General features: G+C 42.1%; 1 protein-coding gene across 2 annotated transcripts in view; it reads right to left on the reverse strand.

The window, feature by feature from the left end:
• Positions 1-2,970: 2,970 nt before the first annotated feature.
• Positions 2,971-19,239, reverse strand: part of LOC144821377 (uncharacterized) — a 357,336-nt gene continuing 341,067 nt past the window's right edge. For both annotated transcript variants that reach the window (XM_078678357.1, XM_078678356.1), the window contains 2 exons: positions 18,742-18,795; positions 2,971-4,113 (listed from right to left, as the gene is read on the reverse strand). In XM_078678357.1, coding sequence (XP_078534483.1) covers positions 3,249-4,113; positions 18,742-18,773 — 897 coding nt within the window. In that variant the 5' untranslated portion in view covers positions 18,774-18,795 and the 3' untranslated portion in view covers positions 2,971-3,248. The remainder of the gene's footprint in view (positions 4,114-18,741; positions 18,796-19,239) is intronic.

Below are 19,239 nucleotides of genomic sequence, written 5' to 3' on the forward strand. Positions count from 1 at the left end.
TATGGAACTACACAATGTAAATGTAAATTGATACTTGTATAGTGCACTACTCACCCGCAAGAGTCTCAAGGCGCTTGTACGAATACCGCTGTGGAACCCATCCTGGCTTTCCCTGTGAGGTGTCCACTCCTGGGCACCCCCAAGGTGGAGGCCAGGCATCCTTAGTGTTGTGGGGGCCGTTGTGGAGATTAAGCAAGCTATTGCCCAGAGTTGCAGAGTGGGACTCCATGATTGGAATAGGCACCGAGGCAAGAATGATCAGGTCCGTGGAATTTTTTAGCCCAAGACCCACCGAGGCGGGGAATTGAACCCTGGTCCCGGGCTAGACCTCTGCATCAGGGTCTGCTGCTCTAACCATTGAGCCACACTTCTCCAATACATGGTCCCTCTTTCAATCCTCCTCATTAGCATGTTAAGGCCTGCTTACGGAAGATGTGCTGATAATTATATACAATATTTTATAGCATGGCATGGAATAACAACACTTCACATTAATACAACACATTTGTAATCTGTGTCCCCGTTTAGTATGGCATCCCATGATACTGCATTACAGAAGAAACTGCAAATGCATAAACATAGCACACGGTAACATTTTGTACAATCTCGCCACCCTCCAACTCATTATTTGTACAACGTTACACCCCTCCAATTCACAATTAATGTGGCTGCCAGATAAATTCATCATTTATTCTACTTGTACTGTGATTTGGAGAAGTGTGGCTCACTGGTTAGAGGCGGCAGACCCGTAAGCAGAGAACAGCCAGGGTTCGATTCCCGACGCGGCAGGGTCGTGGACCAGGGTCAGCGGACTTGATAATTCTCGCCTCGGTGCCTACTCTAGTCAGAAACCACACTCGGCAACTCTGGGCATCAGCTTGCCTCATCTTCACAACGGCCCCCCCAGACCGCCGGGGATGCTTGGTCGCACCTTAGAGATACCCATCAGGGACCATCTCTCAGGGTGAGCCAGGATGGGTTCCCCAGCGGTCGAAGCGTGGAGATACTCCTCCGGGAGTCGATTCTTAGCGCTATATAAACCCGCAATTAAATTTGTTTTGCTTAACAAGTGCCATGGCCCTCACTATGCGTAGATTCATTCATTCATCTCTCACCACCAAGGACTGGCTGCCAAGCCACCGGCACCACTTGAACTGCATTCATGTTCCTTATTTTACTCTAGAGATTCCATAGTGATTCCTCATTAAAAGAGCAGCTCTCTTGGGGCTATTTACTAAGATTTTGCACAGGCGTCTGTGTGTTGCAAAGCGACGCAAAGCATTGCAAGTATTTACTTTTCATTATAAAAGCCAACAGATACAGTGCAGTGTTGCGTAGCACCTCAGAAGTGCCCACACAAGCTATATTAAATAATCCACTACACTTAGGTCCCTAAGGCCATATTTATGACCAGGTTTGCATCTTGTTCGCACCATGCAATGTGGTACATGGGCAACGCAAACCTTAAGTGAGATTCATGAAGCCATGAAAGGCCACTTTGTGTGGACCTCAGTGGCTCCATAAATCCGGAGTAAAGCAATGCAGCGCAAATCGCTGCGTTGCCCTACTCTGCCCTGAGAAGGCATTCCACCAGCATTGCGTGGGTGTGCCCGCGCAACTCCCATGGATTTTGATGCATTCTCAGATTTACCAGGATTGGTAAACCTGGGAATGTGCAAAAAGATACGCCTTCCCAGGAGAGGCGTAACGAGAATATCATCTTTATTTCTCCTTGTTACTTCTTCTTTCCATGTGTCCTGCATTCTGCAGCACACATAGAGGAATATGCCTCTTTGGATTGTTTTTGTGCAGGAAGGTGCCCCTTCCAGCACAAAAGCAATCCTGCATGCAGTGGAGGCATCCTTACACCATGTTGCAAGGGTGCCTGTGTTGGTGCTAGACTCCCTAAAGGGTGCCAGCGCAGGTGAAAAAGGCAGGAATTTGGCATATTGACTTAAATATGGCGCGTTCCTGCCCTTTCAGGGCAGCAAGTTGACTTGCTCAGTGGCGTAACAATAGCCCCTGCAGTGCCGGTGGACCCTAGCTCCAGGGGGCCCCGTCTGGTACTGTGCATGAACAGGCCTGAGAGCTCCTGACTTGGTCCAGAGCATGAGGGGGGGGGGGTTGCGGGGGGCCTCCATGGACTTTGCAGGGTGGCCTCCTCAAATGTATTTACGCCACTGGGCTTGCTGTGCTGCGATACACTCCGTGACAAGTTCGTAAATTTACCCCCAGTATCCAAACATTTTATTTTGGCCCTGTGAAGTGGCTGAAAGGCACAAGTGGGCGTCATCTAAATGATAACAATGGGAAACTCAATTCCGAATTATAAAACTTGTGTCAAGTTTTTATATCACTCGCTAATATTTAAAATCTCTCTAGGAAACTTATATCCCTTCTGGACTGTACATCCGTAGAAATTCCAAGTATACGTACCATAAAATCCTCTTAACCAGACTAGGATATGTTGCATTTCTGTCTGGAAGTCATAAACACACACGCGCCTTCTAAAGGAGAAAGAGCGCTTAAATAAACATCATTAGCTTTGTGACTCGTATTCTGTTTGGCAGCCTTGATTCACAGCTGCTCTACCGAGACATGCCCGGTGGCTAGAGAGTATTTAATGAGGAACTGTCAAGCGTACATCTCTTTCTAGTGTTTGTGGTAAAACTGAAGGCATTGAGAAGCCCAAATCCCGCCGTAAAGTGAGCTACGGAGGAAGGACTGTAAAGAGCATGTTAACGTCGCATTTGTGGCATTCATTACAATAGTGTGTTACTGTACACCGCACGTCAACAGGAACATATAATATCCCATCAGAGCTTGCTTCAACATTCAATCTTTGGATTAAACATTGTGGACAAAGAAGCGGACAAACAAACTGAACACACCGATCAGAACTTTTATGCAACCTCCATTATTACCAAAATCAGAAAAGCTAGATTATTAAAAATTCGTGGGATGCAACACTTTTCAGGTATAATTTAATTTAATGGAAATTCCGCGTCCAGCGTGTTTTATGTTTTTTGATTACATAGCGCTTACATCCTGATTATTTGCATGAATCGCTTTTAAAATTACTAATTTTTAAAATTACATAGCGTAGGTACACTCTATTGAGTTCTCAGTCAGTACTGATTGCACTACGTTTTAAATATTATTCTGATCTCTCTTTGGCCAAGAAATATATTGATAAAAATGAAATAATTCATAGACTTGCTTCAGTAAGTCTCTTTTTGGTTGTCAGCTCAATACCCGTTTTCCCCATTAAAGTCTTCTTCCTCCTCGTCCTCCCCAGCTGTGGCTGCTGCCAGTGCCGCGAGAGCTTCCGCCACATCTGGGTCAATGTCCTCGTCCTCTGCGGCTTCCCTTCTTTTATACGTCTCAGTTGGTCCTTCAATCATATCGATACCTACCAACCAGTTGACAGGATGAAAAGATTGGTCTAAGGCACGAAAATCTACTTTGGGATCCACTGATTCTATAGATTCCAAGCTAGTACCTCTTGAATTATTGTGTCCAGTTGAGAGAGCCATGTTTCCACTTTTAACGCTGTCTGTCTCATAGCAGTCATTTAGGTAATGAGTGTTCTGCTGTGATACAGTGTCATTTCGTATGTCCAAAATGGCACTTTCTGTCAGAGAACTATTGCCTTCAATTGACTGGCAGATTTCATCTTGAAGGCTTTCGGGCTCGTCTGAAACAAGTGTCCGATTTGTGTATGTTTCCAGGTCAGGTTGTTTGCCTAAAAGGCTTTCTTGAGAGATGCCACTGGTGATGTGAAACTCCCTTCCAAGGTCAAGAACGACTGTATGGCCTTCTTCACTGAATTCTTTGAATAGGCCAGTGTTGACATTCCCATATGAAGTACAGAGCACACCATTTCCCTTAGAATCCCACTTTTCTGTTCCTCCACCGTCTGCATTTCCGTTGGCATCATGAAAGCCAAGATGTATCTTGGTAATGTCAAGATTTTTTAAGCCTTCAGAATTCGGTTGAGGTTGGTGAACTTGTGGTTGTTGTTTTGGGTTCTGAATGTGGTTGTTGTGTTCGCTGTTTTTGTTTCCCTCATTGATGTTTCCATTTGGTGGGCCTTCTACTTCAAAAGCATAACTGAAAAAAGAGCACAGAAAAGGTTAGTTACTCAGATGCATGATATGTACGTAAAATACTTTCTTAGTCAAAATCACTTTAAAGCAGTCATGCTAAGTCAAAATCACTTCATGGTCAGGGCCGTAACGCAGGCTCCTGCAGTTCTTATGACATTCAATGACTATCAGTGACACTTTTCTAGCAAAGAGTATAATGTGACCCAAGCTTAGCATTAGCCTCTGTCTAGGGTGAACATCTGTCCCCGGTAGGGACGGCAGAGAAAAAAAAAATAAACAGAGATTCCCTGCCTTAGCCAGGACTGCGCCTCCCTAGCTGGGAAAGAGTCAAATTAATTACATGATCAGATCATTCATGATCAATCGATAGTCTGTCCAGGTTCTCTTCAACATGGGACCCAAGGCCGACTACAGGATTGGAGAGTGGCTACAGAGGGGATCTTCTCCTGGAACAGTTCTCCAAGTAGCTCCCTTTGTTACTGCAGTTTAGACTGACCCAGAGCTTTGTTTTGCGGCTGGACAGCCACATCTGTTTGATACTGTGATTTGAGCAGGAGGTGTTTTTTTACCTTAACTAGGCGGGTGTGGGGATTTGTGTTCTGGTCTTCAAATCTCTTAAGTTCGTTTGGCTTCCAAATGAGTTTCTATGATAGCAGGATATTTCTAAGTCATAAATGTATTGAGATTCCTATACCTCCCGTTGTACGCCAGCACCATCTTGTGGCCTTTGAAAAACAAGATCAGCTTTTATGTAACTGTCCCAGCAAAGTGAGAAACTGGAACTGGACGACTTTCTCACATTTCAGGACAGGGTTCATTTGCGTGACAATATAAGACATTGCGGTAATGCGGGAAAATGACTGGAAATGCGTTATTATAACACAAGAAGCGTGGCACTTGGCAGAGCTGTGTTATGTTATTTGTTCCACACCACAGCCTCAACTTTTCACATGGCCTCATGGCTCTTTTAAACTGGTAGAAATCTACACCCCCAACGTGCAGCTAGGTGTATTTTATTGGGCTAATAATTTGATTTTCAAAATATCCCAATATAAAGTAGAAGTTAGTGGTGCAGACATGGATTTGTAGTGTAGCTCCTATTTTCCCAATAGGCTCTGCGCATTGGAATAGTACCTACAGCAGTAAAGGCCTAGGCCAGACGTTAACTAGGTCTACTACTGTCGATACTAGACTTAATTTTTGGGTTTGCCAGCTAAGCTCAGAGTTCGCTAGAAACTTTCTCGAATGTTCAAGGAAGGATTAACTTCCCTGATTAGACAAGAAGGGATTTAGTTTCTGACAACCATAGAACATGACAACTTTGCTCTCCCCTAATCAAGAGTCAATCTCAAGAGTCGTGTGAGCACAAGGCAATTATTTTACTCAGTCAGTACGTGCATTCTTAGTCTCATCAGAATGTAGAGAAAAGGAAGAGACGGGCGTGTTCAATAAAAGATGTTATTTATTGATCAGTCTCTTTTCTCGTACAAGAGAAATGGATCGATATTATTGCAATACTTATAGTTAAGTAAAGTGCATACGTTAAAAGCAATAGTACAAAATAATACTGTAAAAACATTGATATGGTTTCTGAGCCATATGATGTTTAAAATGATTAAAATATATTTACATACACATATACATTTGACTAAACGCACTCAACTGGTGTTTCTAAATACGCCTACCCCGTGTACCTGACCTAAGTCTAATGCGTGGGCGGGAATAGAAAGTTACAGTTTAAGTTAAGTTTGTTTTTGCCAAGTGAATAACTAAAGAATTCTCTAGGAGGGGTTATTCAGTTCTGTACCTGGAATTTAGGATGAATGAGGAATGGTATCTCTTTCTCTGCTCTCGATATTCCAGGCTGCCTGCGAGGGCTACCCGGAAGCGCCGGTGCTGGGTCTCTCGGCTTGAGATAGCAGCGCGTCTCTCAGCGCGTCAGGAAGGCGGGGCTGCTGCCTGCGGGGTCTGCTTCTGCTCTCTGCTTCGGCAAGTATGGCTGCTCCGTCTTGTCACCACGCGTGTGTTTTGCATAGGGCAAGGTCGGCAATATTTATACCTTAAAGGTGCCGGGATTGACGTAAGGATGGACATAGGTACGTCAATAAAGATGTCATACGACTTGCTCGTTAGCACATTCTTTACTAAAGTTCTCTGTGAAATCAAAACAATGGCCGCACGGATTATCCAGGTTGTCATAGGTTTGATTTGTTATGAGAACGTCGTATGCCTTATCAGGGGCTGGAGGAATGTCGCTTGTCTAATTAGATCTCAAGCGTTATGGCCTAATCAGATAACACGTTCCTGTGCCGTAGTGTGACTGCGTCAGATAACGGTATCTGCATCATGGGGGTTTTCTTGCCTCATGGGCTGACTGTTAGTTAACTAGCTAGTAAGTTTAACCAGAATAGGGTCAGGAATAGGGGGATCGATTCAGAACCTATAGAAATACACGACACCCACTCCACGCTAACTATGGTCATATCTACTAATCTATGCATAGTATAACATAGTACAACATACTATAGAGTATAGTGTATACCTTACCACCCCAAAATACATAAATGCATTTTGAAATTTTCAAATATACTGAAAAATTGCAGTCATATATATTGTATGCACTTAAGCTATGAATTAAATGCAAAAGTAAACACGCATTTTATGCATTATTGCTTGTTGGTATATGAGAAATACACATGAAATGGCTCTTAATATGGCTATACAGAAAAAAAGTCGAAACCATTTCATCACATAAAATATATTGTGAACATACCAGCGGGCAGCTAAAGTCTATATAAAGTCTATAAAGTATCTAAAAAAATAGAAATCTTAGTTCTCTAGGAATAGTTTCTTACTTTAAGCAGAAGATCAGTGTCCCGGGAAAAAATATATAGAAAAATATTTTAGGGGCTTGCTGAAAAAAGTTGCTGTCCGTGAACTGGATTGTAATTGTTCATGTGACTTTATTTTTAAAGTTGAAGGCCGAATTCAGGGAACGCCGTGTGCGAGTTTACTCAAAAGTCTCTATTTCTGTTCCGGAGAGAACATCATATCATTCAGGCTTTCGAAAAAACTGTCAACAGCTTCATGGGAAAGTTCCACTAAGTCGGAAATAGGGGTAACCATGCATTCGTGCGCATGATTGTCTCCATTGACATTCTGATTTGCATTGCTGACAGAAGGTCGTACCTGTTCGATGCTGCTTTCATCTTGAACTTCACTACTCTTCAATCGCAGTGGTGAAGATTCCAGGAATGCCGTCATCAGAATTGGCAGCCTTTGAGGGCAGCACAGTGCGTGAACCTTGGTAGGAACCAACAGTGTATCTGCATCCACCGGCGCATCCGATTGTAGCGTCAGACAGGTGTCTAACACGCATTCTTCTCCGCATAGCAGACACCTTAGTACAGGTAAAACACACCTTTGCCACATTGGTCGAAATGATAGAAACCAAGTCATGTTCAGGTCTCTAAGCCGGGAGAGTCCCAGGATTTTTGATATCCGGTCCCGGTATCCAATGGCTAGGATCGTATCTTCCATTGTCGTGAGATTTTGTTCTGTGACATGGGTTGCCATAACGAAAAATAAGGACTAGGAATAGGATTCCTGCAATTAGTCCCAGGATCAAGGGAAGTCCGCCAAAAATCGAATGGACGAAATCTGGAAAAATACCCAGTATGGCTTTGAATGGTGTTAATGCCATCGAAAATACTGTCTTAAATACCTTTGAGACCCCAGTGGTATCAGAAATATTTAAGATTTCGCTCAGGATTTCCGCGAAATGTACGGGGGAATTAGTTGATAATAATGTATGTATCTCTGCAGTCGTCCTTGCGACTTGTAGATCATACGTTTCTTTTGATGACGTGAGCCTTGTAGGCGTCTGAAGAAGCACTGTTTTCATTCTGCTTAAAGTGTCTATTCGAATAGAAGTAATTTTCAGACCGGGCCATGCCCTTGCCTCCCTGTCTGGAAAGGAGCTGGGGAACAAAGAACGTCCACAGCACTTGACCTTCGCCGTCGTAGTGACGAGATAAGGAGTCCCGGGCATAAGACTACAACATCTGCGGTCTACAATTAGAATGTAACTCCCATTATAGAGTCTTTGAAAGAATGGTTCTATTTCAGTTGCAGGTGCGCCTTGCTGGTGACATGAAAGGTTGTATGAATTCCCTTCACAGGCTCCGTGCAAACTAATACCGTTACACAGAAGCGTGCCGCTTAGTGACATAGCACAATTGTTGCCACTAAGAAACACTTTCTGTCCTTTGTTACTGACACATGCATGTGAATAGGGCAGGTTCCAAGTTGTTTTAAGGTACCCCTTTCCCAATTTCTCGTACATGCCAGCCTGTATATATTTTTGGCAGTATTGAAACCTGAAGGTTGAGATTGGAATATTTATGATTCCGTGGATTATCCATTCACTGACAGGTCGTTCTGACATTGTCATTGGTAATCTTTCTAGTTTTTCAATGCTCAAGATTGTATAATCAGCACCCTTCTGCGCCATACCGATTTGTCTATCAGTAAGGTTAAAGATTTGGAATAGTGACGTTGTGTTGATTAAACGCCAAGGCACGTAGCCTGAACGCAGATTTTGTAACGTCCAGCCAAGCTGTACAATAGAACGCAATTGTGACTGACCATGTTGTAATAACAGTAAGTCTTGCGATAATATATCGATTGCTGAAGACACAATGCTGTCCAATGAAAAAATTCTGGAGGACAGAGTCATTAACCCATTGTCCACTACAGAAAGTGATTTTTCCAAATTAATACGGTCAATTTCCCGTATTCTTTCTGCTGTCTCAATTTGAGTAACCTTCCAGGCCTCATTGTATGCTGCATATACAGAGGCTGCTATGAAACGCTTATGACGCTGTTTGCGTGGTCCCAGTATGAAATCACGCAAGTCAGCACCATCAGTAAGTAAAGTTAGGTGTTGCTTAATTTCAGGCAGTGTGGAAGTTTGTAGCCATTGAAGGCATAATTTGCCCACACTGTAGGTTGTTATTATCCCTGGGTGATGTCTTTGGGGATATCTAGGGTCTGGCCTGGTCATTTTGAAACCCTGTGTTTTATTCAGGAATCTATCTTGACAGTTATTTGTATCTGTGGGCCAGATCAACCATTGTTTCCAATCAGGATGTGTTCTGTTTTGGTTAAGTATATGGTTTATGTCTATTTCTTCATCTGTATCAGAGTTATTGCTAAACATTGTTGGCTTTGGAATAGACAGGTTATTTAAATCTTTGATTTTGGCTAAGCCAAGACAGGTAGTTTGTTGAACAGTGTCATTTAAAAATATCATTTGTTCTGGGATCATGCAGGCTCTAAACAAAGCTTCTATACCCTGTACTTGCCATTCTTTTGTACCCCAAACACTTTTCAAATCAACATTTTTGTCCCAATAATTAAATCCAAAAGTATTCATTTGTTCAAAGAATAAGTCAGAATAAATCAATTTTGTGTTGGTTATCATGGTTTTGGTCCCTGTCTTGTTTGACAATTTAAAATAAAATGTTTCCGCATTACTTGTGTTAAAACCTGAAAAATATGAATATTTGCCATACACGGTTCTTGAGCTCCCTTTTGGAGGTGTAGCACAATGTTCCCATTGATTAAAATTTAAAACATTTCTAGGTTGTGCAGATTTATGCAAGAAATGGTTACCATAATGGTTATAGCAATACATGCTGTCATAATTTGTAGAACCCTGCAAATAATCATGTTTTGTAAATTTAGCAGACATTACTAAGTCAGACATCATATTGTTAATACTTTCAAAGTCCCAATCATCAGCAAATGAGTTTGGTTTTGCAAAGTCACTCAAGGAGATCTTGATTTGGTGTGGATATTTCAGGATCTCGACCGGACCATAAATTTCATAGTCAGTGTTGTCCCAGGCTACCCCACCAGGTATTGGAATTGCTGTGAAGTTGGCTGAAGAAAGTTCTGAAGAAAGTTCTCGTTTCTCGACGTGTGAAGATGTGTGTGGTTTGAGGACCAAGTTGATGTTCTGACTTGCTGTGTCCATTTTAGCATATTTTCCCTCAATGAAGCGTCCCAAGGTAAATACCATGATGAGCCAAAGTATGAGGATAAATGCACCAAAACCCACCCAAAATTCAATCCATGGAGAAATCAGATATGTTTCTTTTAGTTGTTTCAAAAGTTCCTTCGCTTTGTCTTTAAAGGATTTTGATGATGGCTGTGTCTTTTGTTCGCTGAAACCGTCAGAGGAATCATCGAAGTTGATGAAGTAACCGGATGCAGTTCTGTCAATTGTTCCAATTGGTTCAGGATTTTTGTTTCTTGCATTTTCACTTGGTACTTCATTGTAGATTGGTGTGTTTCTGCTAAATGTCTTTATTTGGGTTTTCAGAGGTCTTAGTTCTATTGCATTGTTGCATAGTCCTTGTTGTTCTTCTGTAGGCGTTTCGAATGTGATGAGCCTCTTTGATAGGACCTCTGTACTGGTAGCAAACCTTGGTGTTCTGCTACTTATTGGGAGTCCACTTGGCCTACTGTTTGTTATCGGCCACATGTTGTGGTTTTACCAGGTCGATGGATACAACTCGGTTCTCCTTTTTACCAGCAAGTGGCGGTAGTACAACTGATCTTGTCCCGTTGACAGACAAGACAGGAACTGCTTTTCTGTAAGAAGGCCCAAATTCCTTCTTTACCGCGATCTTCTCCCTGACTAGATCCCCGACTTTTGGAATCCAGACAGGTCTTGCTGGGACAGGTGGTGAATCTTCAGTGGTCGTTGGCTGTTCTTTCAACTGTATGTTGCTCAGGTCTTTTCTTGTTTTGTTTAAGTCCTGCAAAATAGCCAAACGGTCTTTGACATCAAAGCTTTTTTCTGTTACCACTGAAGTCTGACTATCAAGGTCAGAGATCAACATCCTAGTTCCGAATAATAATTCGTACGGACTGAATCCCTTCAGAGAATTTCTTGGCAAGTTATTTAGACTACGTTGGACACTTATTAGATGTTTGACCCACCCAGCTCCCGAACCTAATACCTTTGCCGTTATAGATTGCTTTATGTCACGGTTTTTTCTTTACACCATCCCATACCCTCAGGAAGGAAGTGAGAAGATTCCCGCTGGGCTGTGCTCATTTGGCCATTCTTTCCCCCCCCCAGGCTGGATTGCCTGAGAAAAAGAAAAAAATGGTCGAACGTAGCATGCTCTTAGCGTATATGCCATTTAGACTCGAAAATCTTGTATAACAGTCCGGACGTCAGCCGAGTGCTGTGGATCTACATTATAAGTGGGAACTAGCCTGTATATGTTAATCGCAAGCCATTCTTTTTAGTGGTGATGTTATCTGCCTTGATACGACGAGGTATTAAACTGCTTCTCTCCCCACTGCGATCTCTGTTGCAGTTTGGGCAGTTTTTTACAAACATGGTGTAGTGCAGGCTCATGCCTGGCCACCAGTACCGTGATTGTAATTCTTCCAGAGAATCTTTTAATTTAAGGTGTCTGAGACCCTCGCCCATGTGTGCGTCTGCGATTAACAAGTTTCTCCTGTCCATGTTTGGAATCACTCTATCCCCCACTCCAGGGATTCGAGCAAAAGGAATGGAGTTTGCATCTATGATGTATGTGTAATTGAGTGGATAGTTGATCGGTAACGCCGAGCAGTCGCCTTTTGATGACGTTTTTACTGCCAGCAATGTTTCGCCGTCAATGTATTTTAATGTACGCTTTTTTCGATCTACGGGAGCCGGTTTACTGGCTGCCGCTGCGGCTGTTTCAGCCAATGAATTCCCTACAACGTGAACGCCATCACGCTGGTGACTCAGTGAGTGTGTCACGTGAGTCCTTGGTAGTTCTTTTTTCAAAAGAGCTACCTGTTCCCAGAGCAGTCTCTGCTTTATTGGTGCATCCGTGTCATCTTTGTAATCGTTCTGAATCCAGGTCTGCAAATCCTTGTTATATGCTTTGACGCAGAAATATGAATCTGACACTATAAGTGTCGGGAATTCGCGATCCGCATTATCTAGCGCCATTTTCAAAGCTAATATTTCAGTTTGTAGTTCTGAATTAGTTTCTACTGAGTGTGATTTTGTTAATAGAGGTCTTAGTTTACCTCCGTGCCACACTTCTTTTGTAATCTCACATGTGGGATTGTATGCATGTTCTCCCCAAACGGAGGGTTGAGCATGTCCGTCTGTATAGATTACACAGGCGTAATGTCGTAGAGGCAGAATGTCGATTGGCAGAGGATACGTTTTTTCATATTTTAGATTTTTTAATTCTTCTAGTTCTGGATCAAAGAAGTAATATACTTTGTCCGTTGTGATTGAATTTACCCATTGTAACCATTCTGGATCCAATGTTGTTGTTGGTAAATTACACGGTGTTGTTAATGCCTCAAAGACTGATTCTGCTGTTCTGACTGTGATATGTCTACCGTCAGCTATGTCTTTTTCTCTAGCTATTGCGGTTTGAACTGCTTGAACAATTTTTCCTTTGTTGTTGAATTTCTGTTCAGCTTTTGTGTACAAATGTGATTTGAATGCAATTGGTACCTTATCTCCCTCATTAGAGGTTAGGTATGTGAATCCGCATCTCCCTGGGATGACTCGGATCACAAGGTTGCGTGTATTATCACGGGTTTCTAATTTTGTTTTAATTAGCATGTCTGTTTGTAAGGATCTCAAAATTTCTGTGTGTGCTTGAGTCCAACTGGATCTTTTAAAGTCTGGTTTAATTAGATCATAAAGGGGTTTGACCCTTTCTGCGTAATTTGCAATATATGTTCTTCCGAAATTTAGGAAGCCTAGAATTGACTGTAGGTTTTTTAGTGTTTTAGGAGCTTGGATTACGGCACATTTCTCTAGGAAATTGTCTGCCAGGCTTTTGCCTTCACTTGATAACTCATATCCTAAGAATAGGACCGTCAGATGGGCAATTCTGGACTTTTTGAAGTTGAATTTGTAACCCTCTGCAGCGAAACCAAGTATTATGGTGTTCACTCTTTTCAAGTGAGTCTCCAAGTCATCATCTGTTAAGTAAATGTCATCGACATAAGATAATGCTTCATCATCATATAGTTGTAGTAATTCTGTTACTCTCGCTGAGAATACCCCCGGGCTGTTCTTGTACCCCTGGGCTAACCGACAGAATTGTTTTTGAGTGCCATTTACTGAGAAAGCTGTTAAATATCTGCTCTCTGGTGCTATGTTTTGACAAAAGAATCCATTGGAGATGTCCAAGGTTGTTTTGTATTTTTTGCGCACTATGTTATTCATTAGTGCAGCACTGTGTGAGTTTTGCACTGCAAAGGTTTTGCAACATGTGTTAAGGTGTCGGTAATCCAAAACTAGACGGTACGAATTGTCTGGTTTGGAGACCGGAAACAAAGGATTGTTCATTTGTGAGGTGCAAGTTTCAATCACCCCCTGGTATTCTAGCTGATCTAGTATTTCATTTACTTGTTTTTTAGCTTATTGCTTAATTGGGTACTGCCTTTGTGCAGTAGGTTGTGATTTTAACTGGATTTTGTGAGGAGGAGAATCCTCATCCCATCCTACATGATTTTTATATAAAGCAGGTGCTAAGGCCACTGCCCACTTTCTAGCAAGTGTATATTTTTTATGAATCGGTATTTGATTCGAGAAGGCAGGCATAATTACTTCTTCGCCATGAGGGCACTCCCTGACAAACTCTGGTGGCCAGTCTTTTTCAGCTAGAAGGATGTCATAGCCTTTGGATAGGTTATCCCAAAATAGTCCCCTTATTTTCCTAGTCTTATCTCCCTCTATACGTAATGTTATCTCGTATATTTTGTGGGGCTTGCTAACTCTGGTATCTGCAGTTTCCACTTGAAGGTATTCATTCGTGTCCACTGTCTCCAGATGATCCATAAGGACTTTGCGAGCTATGCTCACCTCTGCTGCGCTGTCTAGCATTGTCTGAGCCCATTCTCCGTTTTTCAGTTGTGTCCTCAGTATTCTCGGCATTGTTAACTACCTTGATACTGGCTACCTTCTTTTTTGGAAATTGTGATTTCTTTTTCAGTTGAGCAGGTTCCTTGTCTTTGGACTTGGCGTGCTCTTCTGATCGTCCTCTTCTTTCCGATTTCTGCGAGGAATTCTGAAAAGATTGAGAGGGACGTGTATCAATGTCTTGATATCTATCACGTTTTTTAATATTATCCCTATTTCTAAGGTTATATCTATTCCCAGAGGGTTCACTCTGAGGTGACCTTTGTCTCGGGTTTGGAGATTTCTCTCTTCGCCTAGGAGACCTTCCTCTGGACTGGAATTTCTTTTCTTTTGGATTGGATTGTTTGTTTCCATCCCAGTTCTTTTTTGGTGAATTATTATTATTATTAAAAAACATTTTTTCTGGACTTGTAGTCAGTTGCGGTTTTACTGGTATTCCACCTAGACTATCTCTGCCTAGTTCTTCATAGGATTTTTCTATGATTCTGGCAATTTCAGCTGGTTGGTCTGCTATATCTGTCTCTTTTAACCTCTGGCGGATCGCCACGTTTGCTGCTTCACCCTTTATGTTGGCTAGTAATATAGCCGAGACCTGCTTGAAGTCTTTTAGTAATTTCATACCAAGAGTTAAAGCAGGTTCTGGACCATATTCATCTTGAATTTGTTTTAGCACATCTGGTATTACCGAAATGGATGGAACACCGTGCGTTTTTGTGTAGATGGAAGCAAAGACTGTACCCCAAGTGTCACAGTCCTCAATGTGTGGTGCGATTCCCATTGGGAGACATATAGTCAGAATTCTGTGTTTTTCTAATGGGGTGGTGTCAGGAAACACCGCCTCTATTTGGGTAATTTTCTGTGCCAACCAGAATGGTATCTGTTCCCGTTTAGCTGGAACTTTACCTAGGCAGGATTGGATGTTCTGTGGTGTAATTTTATTTGTGTTCCCCTGATGAGGGGTCAGCTGTGGAAGTTTAATCGCTGGCTGAATTGTTGAAGTCCGCATTACATACTGAACTAATTGTCTGTGAATTTTTAGTAGTTGTTTTAGCTGTATTAACAGCTCTGCTGCAGGCATTCTTTCGATGTCTGGATATGGTGTGTATCCGGCTAAGACCGGCCACGTTGCTCCTGGTCTTCCTAAAGGACCGAGCCTTGTAATGTGATTATTATGTTTTAGGGCGCCATCAAATAAGAGCAAATGCTCTTGGAATTTGAGTGGTACTTCCACCTCCTCGAAAGGAGTGTACTCATTAGGAGGTTCCTCTACTTTGTAATAGTGGAAGTACTTTGTTATAGTATTAGCTGCTGGAAAATGTATCCATGTATAGTATACCTCTGTCTGCCGATATTCGTGTGCCTCGATTACGAATATGACTGTGCCACCTCTAGGTGTCAGTCCATTTTCTATAAGTTTTAAGGTTATAGATCTCCTTTTGGCGACCGGAATGAGTATTATATCCGCGTCTGCTGCTTGCATGGTAGCATCAGCATCTGCTATTTCAGTAGCTAATCTAGTAACCTCTCGTTCTTCATCGCTGTCCATTTTGCTGACAGGATGGTATTATGTTTATTTGCAGATCAGGTTTCTTTATGGAAACAGAGATTAGATGCACAATATTTTGGAACTGTTTTATCCTTCAACGTTGACTAGACCAAGAACCATACATAGGAGTTCCCTCCTGCGAGGTTTTGGAGGATATTATAACCTTTCACCCACTCCAGACGTCTTTGGAGTTTTTGGGAAAAGGGGTCTGAGTGAGAAAGCACGACTGAGTTACTCTAAATGTCTTACGTTAGTTTTATCGCCCTTTCCAAACACGTTGGGCGCCATGTAGTGTAGCTCCTATTTTCCCAATAGGCTCTGCGCATTGGAATAGTACCTACAGCAGTAAAGGCCTAGGCCAGACGTTAACTAGGTCTACTACTGTCGATACTAGACTTAATTTTTGGGTTTGCCAGCTAAGCTCAGAGTTCGCTAGAAACTTTCTCGAATGTTCAAGGAAGGATTAACTTCCCTGATTAGACAAGAAGGGATTTAGTTTCTGACAACCATAGAACATGACAACTTTGCTCTCCCCTAATCAAGAGTCAATCTCAAGAGTCGTGTGAGCACAAGGCAATTATTTTACTCAGTCAGTACGTGCATTCTTAGTCTCATCAGAATGTAGAGCAAAGGAAGAGACGGGCGTGTTCAATAAAAGATGTTATTTATTGATCAGTCTCTTTTCTCGTACAAGAGAAATGGATCGATATTAGTGCAATACTTATAGTTAAGTAAAGTGCATACGTTAAAAGCAATAGTACAAAATAATACTGTAAAAACATTGATATGGTTTCTGAGCCATATGATGTTTAAAATGATTAAAATATATTTACATACACATATACATTTGACTAAACGCACTCAACTGGTGTTTCTAAATACGCCTACCCCGTGTACCTGACCTAAGTCTAATGCGTGGGCGGGAATAGAAAGTTACAGTTTAAGTTAAGTTTGTTTTTGCCAAGTGAATAACTAAAGAATTCTCTAGGAGGGGTTATTCAGTTCTGTACCTGGAATTTAGGATGAATGAGGAATGGTATCTCTTTCTCTGCTCTCGATATTCCAGGCTGCCTGCGAGGGCTACCCGGAAGCGCCGGTGCTGGGTCTCTCGGCTTGAGATAGCAGCGCGTCTCTCAGCGCGTCAGGAAGGCGGGGCTGCTGCCTGCGGGGTCTGCTTCTGCTCTCTGCTTCGGCAAGTATGGCTGCTCCGTCTTGTCACCACGCGTGTGTTTTGCATAGGGCAAGGTCGGCAATATTTATACCTTAAAGGTGCCGGGATTGACGTAAGGATGGACATAGGTACGTCAATAAAGATGTCATACGACTTGCTCGTTAGCACATTCTTTACTAAAGTTCTCTGTGAAATCAAAACAATGGCCGCACGGATTATCCAGGTTGTCATAGGTTTGATTTGTTATGAGAACGTCGTATGCCTTATCAGGGGCTGGAGGAATGTCGCTTGTCTAATTAGATCTCAAGCGTTATGACCTAATCAGATAACACGTTCCTGTGCCGTAGTGTGACTGCGTCAGATAACGGTATCTGCATCATGGGGGTTTTCTTGCCTCATGGGCTGACTGTTAGTTAACTAGCTAGTAAGTTTAACCAGAATAGGGTCAGGAATAGGGGGATCGATTCAGAACCTATAGAAATACACGACAGATTGAGAAGTGTGCACCTCTGGGTAGCTGCTAGGATTGAGTGAGCACATACTCCTGCTATTTCCAGATTTATCTCAGTTGGAATTGATAGGCTGCAGAAGATTTAAGGGTTATTTGAAGTAGATAATATTGAAACGTATTTCTGGTGAAGGAGCATGGTCAGAAACGTCTTGTGTACAATACCGAGGAATTCAATTGAATTGTATTGCCAATGTCAGCCAATGAAGAGATCCAAATGCCAGCAAGAAGTTATCATATTGCATCCAAGACAGTAATAGTTAAGCGGACATTTTGCAATCCACATAGCCAGCTTGTATGTCTTCCGAGAATGAGAAGACACATCTTTGAGATTGTTTTACAACATTCATACATTGTCATAAAAAGCCAGAGTTGCAAGTCTGTCACTCTTGTGCTAGAAGGGAGTGTGGTGGCAAAAACCTACAAGCATGGTCTCCAATTGAGAAAAAGGTTTCAAGTTGAAACAAGCATTGACAAAGCCAGTTAGTCTCATTTGGACAATGCTGAACATGCAATGCAACTTGCTTTACCAATGTTCGAACAACCATTTTAAAAGTAAATAAAGCAATGAAACAACATTGGCTACCACTATTGAGAGAGGCAGCACTAGAAAATGCAAAGGGAAAATATCCAGTGTATCACCATAGTTACCATCCATTAACTGGCACACAGTGGAGGAGCACCGAGATGATAGACAAGGAAATGAGAACATCCAGGGTATCATCAAGGCTGACAACCGGAAAGGTGGGGGGAGTTAGGGAGGGGCACCACAGTAAAGAGTGAACACCATTTGAAAACCATGACATGCATTACCATGGAGGGAAAAACAGTTGATAAAATTAAACAAAACAAAAAAAAGTAGTTTCACGCTGTCAGCAATGGAAGACCACACCTAAGCCACTCAAAATAAAAGGTAAACAAGGTATGCTCCAGGGGAGGGACAAACATAGAAGGAGGCAAACCATAGAGTGAGAAGAAAGCCACCGAATCATGTGAGTCATGTGAAAGGGCTGACTCTGTGTGGCAATATATACAGTACTGTCTAACTCAAGATGTACCTTTGGTAGCCAGTTGGTTATATGCAGCTCCATTTCCGCCGATAAAATGCAGGTAATCTGTGAAAATAGCAATGTACTGATCCCCCTAGCGGGTAACTCGGGTCCTAGCAGTATGATTGCAATGCGGGTAAAAGTAGATCATGTATGCGTTGAGGATGCTACTTGTCTTCAATTGACAGATTACAGAAAGGCTCTGGAGAGTACACGCTTCACATTCTACAGTAAGCCCACACGAGCAGGGAAAGAAGCACGTATGGTTTAGTAAAGAAGGGAAAGGTGTTATTGTCTCCAATTCCATCCACCAGGACAACCTCTTTTGGAAACCTAAAGTCACGATTGGAAAGAAGTGAGTTGGCATAGCTGTTCATTCAAGTTACTTTACCATTGTATCATTCGACAACATCTGCACCCCATCTGGATTGCTCTTTTTGCCTATCTGTAAGAAGCAAGAAAAGACAAGAAAAGACAATGTTTTACTACTTTAAACCATTAATGTACATTATACATTATACAAACATTCGTTCTAAAAAGTCAGGTAGACAATGTGACTACTAAGCATGCACAAATGTCACCTCGACAGTGTAAATGATGCTGGTCACAAAAATATAATAAATAACAATGCCCTGAATATGTTATCTGTCATCTAGAGGGAATGCCAGTTCCTTAAAGTCAAACCATGCCGCCTTTCCATGCAATGACAAAACACTAATAAGTGAAACAGACAACCAAAGATGAACACTGCCACTTTTTATAGGTCTGAAATCGATCTTTCCATGCATGATTAGTTATAGTATGTAAGGGTCCTCCAGTGGTATGCTATCAAGATGTTGCAAGTAATTGAGTAGTTCGGTGGAAATACATAGGAGCGAGGAGGAAGGCA

This window comes from Lissotriton helveticus, chromosome 2_2 (genome assembly GCF_964261635.1).
Source record: "Lissotriton helveticus chromosome 2_2, aLisHel1.1, whole genome shotgun sequence".
NCBI classification, from domain to species: domain Eukaryota; kingdom Metazoa; phylum Chordata; class Amphibia; order Caudata; family Salamandridae; genus Lissotriton; species Lissotriton helveticus.